At 34.6% G+C, this 11,543-nt stretch overlaps 1 protein-coding gene across 2 annotated transcripts in view; it reads right to left on the minus strand.

Annotated features, from left to right (window-relative positions):
* Positions 1 to 10,302: 10,302 nt before the first annotated feature.
* The window catches only part of nkx2.2a (NK2 homeobox 2a), an 18,978-nt gene continuing 17,737 nt past the window's right edge, over positions 10,303 to 11,543 (minus strand). Inside the window, exons 3-4 of one of the 2 annotated variants that reach the window (XM_015034804.1) lie at positions 11,339 to 11,382; positions 10,303 to 11,248 (exon numbers count right to left, since the gene is read on the minus strand). In XM_015034804.1, the coding sequence (XP_014890290.1) occupies positions 11,192 to 11,248; positions 11,339 to 11,382 (101 nt within the window). In that variant the 3' untranslated portion in view covers positions 10,303 to 11,191. Of the gene's footprint in view, positions 11,383 to 11,543 lie in introns of both variants that reach the window. The other variant, XM_015034803.1, reaches the window with a different exon arrangement.

Raw genomic sequence — 11,543 nt, forward strand, 5'->3', positions numbered from 1 at the left:
GAACTACTATGAAAAGTTTGTGTATGTCTGTTTGTTGTGTTAAACTTTGGAACTAGTTGTTTCATGGCTCAAGCAATGTTAAAAATTTCATCCCATTAAAATGAAGATATAAAGAAATGTTCTGGTCACATAACTTACAGGGTGTCTGACTGGAACAGCAATGTATTTATACACATGTATTTTGCAACACTAACTATATATTACATTTAGTGATTACTTTTTGTACCTTGTTAATGTAAAATGCTATGTTGACATGACACTGAAGAAATAATTACAAAACTGTACCGGCATACATGTCATTTATTTTGGAGTGGAAATGAGGGGTGGAGGTGAATGTTTTTCTTCACCCCACTCCTTTCTAAGGTGTTATTATAAGTTTAATATAAGTTATATTATTCTCCAATTTCTTTTGTTGTTTTGTTTTGTTTTTTTGTAGTACTGCATAGTTATTTATATATATATATTTTTTTCTTACCAAATGAAAAGGCGTTACATAACATTGTACTGTATTTGATTTGTTACTTAAGCAGAAAAATGTAAACAAGTACAAAAGTCATTATAACACATTTCAATTCCACTTATAATCCAAGTTTGATGATTCCTCTTTTGAACCTCTAACAGATTTTAATTGATTTTGTGATTCAGTTTCAGCTTAACGGTATTTTTGCTCACTTTTATGTTTAATCCTTTTACACATAACTGTCTCTGCACTGAGCAGATGTTCAAAGCTGTTTTCTTGTGTTCATATGTGTTGATGATAAACTTGCATATATGATCCATTTCACTGGACTCTACAACCTGCCCACTTCCAGGCTATTAGTGCAAGATTACAAAAAAAAAATGTGTTTTGTTTTTCATCAGTCAGCTATGAATACAGAAACCCTCAGTAATATCTTCTCAGGCCTTCGGCTATCGGACAAATCTGAATTAATGTGGTCATCGTGCTTCATTGACTAAATTACGCCTTCATCTACTGGTTGTATTTCTCCTTGAAATATTCCAGCAGCACTGCAAAAAGATTGACTTTTTTAGACTGTAAATTGCACCTCTTATAAAAGAAAACTTTATTTTTACAGATTGATGTTCTGTGAATTGTGCTAATGTTTATATTATAAGACTCAAGTCGATGCATTCATATTCAATAAATGAGACTCAGGGCGTCAGTGAGGCCCATTTGTCAGATCAAAAATTCCTCTTAAAAAATAACAATCTTTGAGCAGGTATTAAAAATACGCACCAATCTCTTTATGAAAAATCTTTTGATTGGTCTACTGTAGTTTTCTAATCTTAAATTGCATATTTTCATTGGTATTAAGTGGAGAAATCATTATTAGTAAAACAAGAAAAGGCTTGAAAGCATCTGTTTTTTTGCATTTAATCCATATAAAGAATTTCACTTAGTGAGCTGAGTTGATCAAATAACTGAAGGTTTCAACAATATTTAAATTTATTGAATATATCAGGAGATGGAATGAGGGCAGTCAATCTATGCCAGGAGGACATAGATGAGTGGAGATTAGTCTCTCAGAAAAGGAACATATTTGAGCATATTTGTTCATTTGTGTCACAAATATTCTACTGTCAGGCCACATTTTATTCATGTGAGTGAACAAAACTCCTAGAAATGTCCATGTTTTCTTTCTCTTTTCTTTTCTTGTTTTTCTTTTTTTCTTTTAGAGAAATGTATGAAAGGGTTTTTGACATAGGTAAAGTCTACCATCACATTGTTGTAGCTGTAGATGTTCTATCAAAACACAGTTTTTAGATCCAAAATGCATGCAAATAACTGCAATTGCTGCCGACCCCCCCCACCCTGCTAACACTCTGGAGATGTATCTTCTACTCCAAAGTATCAGAGCTCTCTGAGTGCTGCACATGGAGACAGAAACTTTCTAAATCGTGAAGCTGCACATCAATGAGATGTTTTTACCTGCCTGTTTGTCCCCCACTTTGGGATCCTTTTATTCAGAAGGCCGCCTGATAGTCCATCATTATTTAGATGAAGTCACATAAACACATCTCAAAGCTACTTCAGATCTGGACAGATACGAGACCACACCACGTGGGAGCATTTTAAATACATAACTAAATCAATCTCTCTTTTTTTAAGCTGTATGAAAAAAATACTAAATTGGGGTTTCTCTTTTTTCTAGAAAGTTAATTCTGTTTGTTTCAGCTGCTGAAAATAAAAGTCTTCATCATAAAAGGAATTTGAAGAAGGTAATTGCACTTACACAACTTTTTATAAATGTATTTAAACAAAAGGAAATGTCACACTATTGCACAGTTTATCACAGCATACACATTTTTTTAATCACAATTTCAACAGGTATAGTTTTGGTAAAAATACATAAGGATTTTGGTGAAATTTGAATTTGTTTGCATGTACTAATGATGTTGTTGCTATCAGCTATTTTATTAATTCAAAGATGGTAGACGTAGACGTAGAATATTGTTTGTAAAATACAATTGCAGCAAAATGAAATTCCTTTTCAGTAATTAAAAGCGGAAATAAAATTGTTTCCAAAGCATTTTTGTCTGAGGGGGACATTCAGGGTGCTGATGTTGACTTTAACAAACACAAAAGAGTAAAATACCTCTCAGAAATGTCTGCATACACCATATTGTTTTAAGCTTTACAGCTTTAAGAAACATGATATCTCCTGTCTTACACAAACTACATGCAGACACTGCTACAATGGAAATTCATATATATGTACAAAAATACATAAGAATTTTGAAGATGTGTGCATGTGTGTGTGTGTATGCATGCGTTTGTAGGTGTGCGTGTACAGGTGTGTGCATGTTTTTGAAAAAGAAAAATGCATTAATGGAACAAAATAGAGAAAAGAGGAAATAAGTAAAAGCATTTTATTGTATCTCCTCACACGAACGCATGCTATGGATGCTAAATGTTAATTTTTCAATACAGAGCAAGTCAAAAATCTGTACAAAAAGTAACATGAGTTTTTTTTTGTCATAGAAAGAAAATAAATTTATTTTTTATTGAAGATAAATATTCTGATTTTTGTATGTTTCTTGCAACTAGTTCAAAATACACAGGTAATCAACTTGATAATATTAAATATTCACAAATCTCCAAATTTCCTTGAGTCAGTAAATCCTTGTGTGTAAATTGCACTTCATCTAAGACAGCATGCTAAAATTTTACTGTATGTGTAATAAAACCATGTGGGGAAAAAAAAAAAAAAAAACTGAAATAGGAAATACCATAAATCATTTTATTATGTCAATGCAAATCACTTTTCACTTTTAGCTTGAGTCAATATTTGAACCTTTCTTGTGTTTTTTTTTCCCAAGTCAGTGTAATAACACCTAAAGTTGACCAAAAAACTAAAAATATGCCATATCCTGTTTATTTATTCCACCCATATAATAAGGTGTATTTTTTTTTCTAGGTGACAAATCCCAATTTATGTAAACTCTAAATTAGATAATTAGGTATTTTTTTAACATCAAACTTGGGCTCATATAGAAAAGATACACGAGTTCACAGTCAATCAAAATTGTATATTTTTGATGTAGCATCTCATCTTCCAGGAACTTTGAACTTGAAATCGCAAATTTCTTAGCAAACGAGAGCAAGTTACAACAACATTAAAATAAAAAAAAAAATAAAATAAAAAAATGATGAAGTTAACTTGACATGTTACAAAATTCTTTATTGCTTTTGTGCATGGCCTGCTACTTTGTGATAGAATAAAGTAGAATTCCCCTCACTGGCAGATTTTGTCCGAGTTTGGGGAGTCATATCACCTTATAAACAAACTAAACTCTGTTGTAGTTTGTGACTGGCAACAAAAAGTCTGATGTGTCTCTCCTTTACTGTTTGTTCTCTCTCGTCTCATTTCAGTGGCTCCTTTTATGCAGCAGAATGTCAGCCTTCCTTGCCCGACCGCTTTCGAGCACGCTTGATGTCATATTGTCCACCTGATCATTTCGCTACCTGCTCTCCTCCTCGAGGCTGCCCTCTCGCTGCTCCACCACTCGAGATGCTTGGCTGACTCCTCTGAAACCATCTCGTCGTCGTGTGGTAGAACCCAGCAGGCTCTTCTTCTTCTCTCCTTTCGACTCTGAGCGCAGGCAAGGAATCCTCTGGTCATGTGATGATTTCATATGAGCGTGCCAGCGTTTACTCTTGTTTTTTTTTTGTCAGTGTTGCTTGCATTTTTAAAAAGAGCAATGCGGCTGCAAATGGAAATGAATTTAACATGTACAGCCTTTTTAAAAATAGGCTACCGTCTTGCGCAGCTGCAACCATTACTACCTGTCACGTTTATGAGTGCTTCTGTAGATAGGCACCAGCCCCCCTTGACCTCTCAAGGATAAATGGTTAGACAATGGATAGATGGATGAATGTTTGTGAATAAATTGAAAACTTTTTTTTGTCTTTACATGTAATTCTGTGGTATTACAAATATCAAATTTAAGTGCTTTGCTTAATGTTTTTAGATTGTACAACTTCTGCTGTTATTTAGTCCATGCCATTCTGTCTCATTTTTTTAGCATTTCTGTTTCGCCTTCTGGTGGGAAAATAATACGTAATTGGTTGACTGACTTTTTTTTCCACATACAGCGTCTTGCAAAAATATGTTCATAATCCTCAAACATTTAGTCACATTTCAGCTCTACAGTATTTTAACAGGATTTTATGTTCTGCACCACTACAAAGTAGTGCATAATTCTGAACTGGAATGAAAATTATTCATGGTTTTAAAAGGTTGTTACAAATAAAAAAAACAACAAAAAAACAAAAGTGAAACTGGCCGCATACACTTGTATTCAACTGCCGTCAGAAGTCATAAAAGTAAATAAAAGGCCTCAGTGAAGGCCTCTTAAGTTAGCTGCACCACACAGGTGAACAAACAGCATCTATGTGGTGAACAAGCAACAAGCGGGATCAGTTAAGTAGAGTGAGTTTATCAAATAATATTTCACAACTTGTCAGCAGCTGTTTCTATTAATCATAGAATTTTGCAAACTAAAATTATGAAAATAAATTCACTAAATGGAAACATGCCAATTTTGAAAAAAAAAAACAAAAAAAAAAAAAAAAAAAAAAAAAAAATCAATAAAAAGTTGGGATGGGGTGTTCTTTCAACTGTATTGAAGTAGATGTTGCAGAACTGCAATGGAAACACTTTTTTGCACTACACGATTTACCCGATCAACAGGCCAGTGCTATTGCTGGCGAAAACCATGAAGAAGACAAGAAGAAGTAGTCTTCATCTTCATGGTTTGTAGTGTGTTTCTGTATTTTTTTTATTTTTTATTTTTTTTTTTTGGGAGAATGGGCAACTGGCTTCACCAGAGTTCTCACAGCACTGCACACTTCACAAAAAGTTGTGTTTTGTTTGAACATGTTAAATCCATACATCTTCTGTAAAATTGCGCACTATAATTTCTTAAAAACACTGCATACACAGCTGCTCCCAGGTATTACGGGGTTGTCACTCCAGCGCCTGAATAAGTTGCCTCTGATGGCTGACAGATTAAGAGCACTAGCATCATGGCTGAATAATAACTATCTCATGTAACTGTCTACATCCGTTGCTGCCATGATTTTTAATGACTTATTGCGTAAACAAGCTTATTCACACATGATTTGAATGTCATTTCTAATTTAAGGGAAACACAGAAATCGCAAAGATTGAATAGAATAAAGATAAATAAAAAAGATATACCTCATCAGCTGTTTTCAGTTTTTACTCATAGTGTACACCATATTGATTATAGCATAAAGAGCATATTTTACCAAGTTTATGCCTTTTTTTTGTTTTTTACAACAATAACTATATTGGGCAAAACCTATGCAAATTTACTGCACCCCCTCTTTGACATCCATAAACATCCTGTGAGAGTTATACATAAAATATAATTATTTTTGTGATCACAAAATGCCTTATTCTTTCAATTCATATGTTACATTTCTTTGATGTAGTTGTGGGTTTTCGACGTTAGCAGAATATAGACAAAGATTTGTCCACATTTGTAATGGAAACACAGCTACAGAACACTATTCATCCAGCAACCAAACATAATAAGAACCTAGAAAATCAGAGTAACTCTAGAGAGGATGGTTAGATGGGTGAATCTATTGACTGGACAGCTACTTGTCTCACACTACACATATTTGGCCTCAAGAAGGTGATAAGTAGAATGAAGTCTATTTGTTGAAGGAAGTCCCATTAATTTACCATGTTACCTGGAAAAGTCAGTCCTAAAACATGCAGGACAGCTGCTGTTAAGGACCGACTTATGACACTCTCCACTAATGCGAGGGTGAAACCTGGCAGTGGCAGCATCATGCTGTGGGGACGCTTTTGCTCAGCATAAACTCTGACAGGAATGCCTGTCATGAGGTAAATCATGGAAGAAAACTTGTTGCAAAGTGCAGTTACACTCTACTCCGTTACTACCAACTTTATTCTTTAGATCTATGCCATGTACTGGGAGACAGACTGCCAAACTGATCTGGACGCTTGGACCCACTGTTTGAGCCTTCAAAAGTTATACATCTTCTCTGCGTACAAGAAAATGTCCAGGAGTTTTCATTACTTTTTCAAGGAGTAGTTTTGTGAGGCGCCTGTCTAACATTCAAATGTCTTGCATTAGTGTTTGGTATTTAATCCATCAGTGAGTCTGTCTTTATTTGCACTCTGCAGAAACAATTAAGATAGCAGCAAGTTATTTGCAACAAGGAAAAAAGGTGAAGAAAAAAAAAAAAAAAAAAAAAAAAAAAACAACAGCGACTGGTATAAAGTGAAGACTTGCTAAACTGAGGAAATGTGCATTGTTAAAGACATTTACAATATTGTAAATTTGTCTACAATATTGGGTAAACATTATAATGTAGACATGATCTGCTAAAAGTTCTAAAATTATATCTTTTAAACTAAAACTGCAAAGAAAAATGCCTTTAAAACTAATAAGTATGATAAACTAAAAATCTACTTAGAAGTTAAGGTGCCAATGAAATTTACAAAAAAAAAAATAAAAAAAATAGCATAAAATAAGTTTAAGACGAAAGTAAACAATATCAATTAATACAATTTCACTAAATGCTTATCTGACTCGCTGAGGTACGTTTGTACGATTCTTCATCAAATAACTCCTAAAAAAAATATGATTGGTGCATGGTTAACACCTCCCGGTTGGAAAGTGTGATGTCATTTTTCATGTAAGAAAAGTGTGGCACTCTCTCCTTGATCATTTCGTACAAGCAAAGCAGAGAATCCAGGGAGGGAGAACCCTCGCAGATAGTGGCATGATGTGAGGGAGGGGTGTGTCCCAGGTGGACTATGCTGTTGTATAAAAGCATAGTGTGCAAATAAAAATGGTTTGCAACCATATAACTGCGTGTTTACTGTTCAGTTTCAGATGAAGCATGTCGGGATCTGAGTGAATGAGAAATTTTTCTCAGCATGGAGATGGAAAGCAGAGGAAGACTGCACTGTAATTCCTACAGCACCGCATGTAAACTTAAGGAGGTTGTGTTATGTTCCCGTTTCTACTTTTGTGTTTTCTGCAGTGCTGTCTTTTCCTTTTTGTAGCACAATGGCTGATCAGCAAATTACTGTAAAAGCGTAAATGCAAATCTTCTCCAGTCTCTAGTCATAAATTTTCTACAATTACAATTTACAATACTTGACATCAAAACTTTAGCCATAGTTTACAATAGTACATCCCTCCAGAGTTTATCCGTCCATTAGTTATTTAACCCTCGTATCCTTGCTGGGTCTTATGTCCAGAGGGTGAGAGGTACATTACACCCTGCACAGGTCACCCGTCCATCACAGATCTTTCTATAATACCCAGTTATGTTGAAAACATGACAAAGGAATTTGACTATCTTATCCTTACATAGGAACAAGGGCATGTCATTCTAACATCTGTGTCATATTCATTGACACAGATGTTTATTTTGAGAGTTGAGCTAATGATTTAGAGAAAGAGACTGGCTTTTGCAGACAGTCCATGGTCTTTTGCTGTTTGTACAAATTGTTTTGAGAAATACACTTACCGTTTTGCAAATGTCAAGGACCGTTCAAGAAATTCATCAACGCGACTGAGAAAAACTGTAACATTAACAACCATCTTGTTCGACTCTACACTTCTATCTTCATTAAAACAAGATCCAATAGTTTAAAACTTTAACAAAGTCCACCCACGCAAACACGCCTTGATGCCACTGACTGAAAACGATATCACCATGCTAAATTTAGAACAACGTACTGCACAAGTGCCGCAGCCATGTTGGTTTCGGACAAACAGGAGCAGTAAAGCCTGTTTGTCTCTTTAGTGAAAGAGTCGAATGCTATTCTGAACAGAGTTAAGGTAACAACAAAACACTGCTGCTTTGTTGTCTGCCAGAGTGACTCATGATGTGATGATCATCACCTTAAGAACAGTTTTTTTTTTTTTTTATAAATTCCACGTTGTAATCCCCAAAGGAATGCCAAAAAATGTCAGCACTGGACAGGAGCTTGAAAGCAAGAAGAGTTTACTGTGGAAAATCTGACCAAAGTCACTGTCATATGCTCTCATTTCATTGATGGAAAGAGGCCAACTGACTTTCGAGACCCAATAACAGGGACTGTAATGTCTGTTTATATGGCTTTTCTCACTCAATGACCAGTCAGTCACTAACCTTACAAAGCAAATGTTTATACCAATGGCCTGGCAACCTGTTTGTGGCAGTTTTATATAATAATGTGACATTCAATTAAATAAAACTTGCGATACTCACATTTTTATGAGAATTTATTGCCACAATTAATATATATAAAAAAATAGAACAAATGAAAAATTTATACTCAATATTGTGAGTGCATTGTTACAAAAAATAGTTTCCATGTGCGCAATGGAAGTAGGGAGAAAATAGAAATAATAATTATGACTTACAAAGTATACTAACATTACTAAAGTGGATTTTTTCAAAGTAATACGCAATAACATGCAATACATTTCAAAAATCAGGTTATTTTCCACTTTGTTTGTTGGTTTTCACTTTATTTGAGGCTAAAAGATATCAAGCTATGTACAAAAAGGAAGGATGTGTTTATTTTGCAAATGCACAATTCAACAAATAGTTCAAAGATTTTCAACAATGTTTGAGCTAAAAGCAGCACACCTGCAGCCATTATGTCAATGCAGAAGAGTTCTCTTGCATCTGAAGCTGAAGGATGACTTTCTTTTGTATGAAGCTTTTACAAAACTACTTATTTACTATTATGTCTTTCAGTTAATTTGATCTTAGGGTAGTGCAAAACAAAAAAAAGCACAGATTGTCATAACACCGACATTCTCAGCGACATGGTGCTATTTTACATTGCCATCAAGTAACTACAGTTGTCCTAAAAATGGTGTATTTATCAAAACTAACTTCAGACATTTAACTTCGCAATTTGTTGCCTAGAAATTGGACTCTGTTTCCAAAACAACTCCTATTCTTTCTGACACTCCACAGCAGGTCATTGTTCAATATTCCTGGAGAAGTAGTTTATGTCGTCCCCTTCCTAAAATATTGACCTAAGTAATTTTTGTCAATATTTTTGCCTAAATCATCTTTTGGCGCTATGTGAGGCAGACACTCAGTTGGAGACTGCAGTTCTGAGGAGGAGCTTTGGGAAAATAGGCAGCACATTGTATGAGCAGGCATTTAGGCACCCTCAAATGGGTGCCATGAGATATTCAAGGTTTTCTCCAATATGCATGAAAGAATCAAAACACCACTCCAGGTATGTCTTTAATGAGGGATAGACATTATAATATGATCTAAAGGTCATTTTTTACTTTGAAATATTTTTTTCAGATAGAATTAAAAGCCATCTACGAAACAGCAAACGTCAGGAACCCTCCACACCTCCCCCCCCACCCAAAAAAAAAACAAAACAAAAAAAAACACTGTTGCACCAAATATTATTTGTAATATTTCATATATTACACTGTTGGTTCATGGCACAAAAACAAGACAAAAATCAGCAACAACCGAAAGGAGTTTTAAAAAAGTTATTACAATTTGCCAAACCTGCAAAACACCTTGAACAAAAAATATATTTTTTTTAATTTTCACATTTCAAATTCCTTTATTTGTGCCAGTAAATTTCATAACTTGTGTATCCCATAGAAATATGATGTGTTTATTCATCCATATATGTTGAGATATTTTGTGGCTGTGGAAACAATTTTTTTAAATTTCATTTTATTTTGAGTTGTAGCAAAACATTTCTAAAAGTTTGCATGCTAATTAAAAAAACAAACAAAAAAAACAAAACATGTAAGTACAATTTTAAATGTTCTTCATAACTGTAAATACATACAAATAAAATACAGGTTACACGTGTTACTTATAACATGCTTGAATTCAAACAATAATGCTTTCAGAGTTAAAGTGAAAAGGGACAATTGTTCCAAATAGCACAAAAAACTTGAACATTTGTTGAGGCAACACTCTACAAAACATTGTGACGTGTTAAATCATAAAAGAACTGAAACAAATATCTGACATTCTCGGAGGTCAAAATATATCGGCATTATTTTCTTATAGCAACACCTAAGCAATAAAAAAACAATTGGTTTTTGACTGTTTCCCAGTGTTGCATTTCAGCAGACCAAATATCGAAAAAGGTGTTGCAAGAAGAAGCTTGACAAATATTCCACCAGAGTACATGACTAATGTTATGTGGTGCTATTCTTTACCATATTGAGGGCTGAGTGCATGTATGTTAGAGGCCAGCAATGATGCTCTCACAGTTTTCAGTTCTGCGTTAAGATGAAAACATAGTTGCCACGGTGCCTTTGGTCCAAATATTTCTTCAATATCCCCACACCACAAGGAGAATAAATAGAGAATGTGAGAAATCACAGAGTGGGTAGTGCAATACTTAGAAACGTCCTATCCGTTAAGCACAGTCTGCTAGAGAATATCAACATAATTACTTGTATTTATGTCCTTCAAGTGCAGCTCCAGAACCGATGAATTCACCATGCAGCTTGGGTACGCAAAGACAATCGGAGCAGAGTTTGCTTCATATTCTTTACATCCCTTTAAAACAGTAAGTTAATTATGCAATCTCAATTGTTAAAACAGCCACATTGCCACTCTTTGATCATCACAGGCGTTGATTAAAGCACATCTGAAACAGATGACAGCTGCTCGTTATCACGCTCAAAGCCCCTGGATCCATTCGCAGTGCTGGCATCTCAAGCACCTCATGTTCATCCTCTGAAGAAGGTGAGACAATCCATTAAGGGAAAGGCATAAACACTCAACTCTGGGAACCTGATTGTTGGCGCTGCCCCCCATCCAGCCCACCTGACTGCAGCACACTGATGGGTTTATACAAGACAGCTCAAGTCCTATGAGATGGGAAATTGAAAGAAAAGAAGACAAGTGGGAGTAAGGCTGAATTGCTGAAAGGCAGAAGCACAATTTTTACAGATTAAAGACATAAACCATGGAATTATGAATAATAATAATAATAATAATAATAATAATAATAATAATAATAATAATAATA

Source organism: Poecilia latipinna, unplaced genomic scaffold (assembly GCF_001443285.1).
Source record: "Poecilia latipinna isolate Pla-1442-1.1 unplaced genomic scaffold, P_latipinna-1.0 Scaffold312, whole genome shotgun sequence".
In the NCBI taxonomy this organism is placed as follows: domain Eukaryota; kingdom Metazoa; phylum Chordata; class Actinopteri; order Cyprinodontiformes; family Poeciliidae; genus Poecilia; species Poecilia latipinna.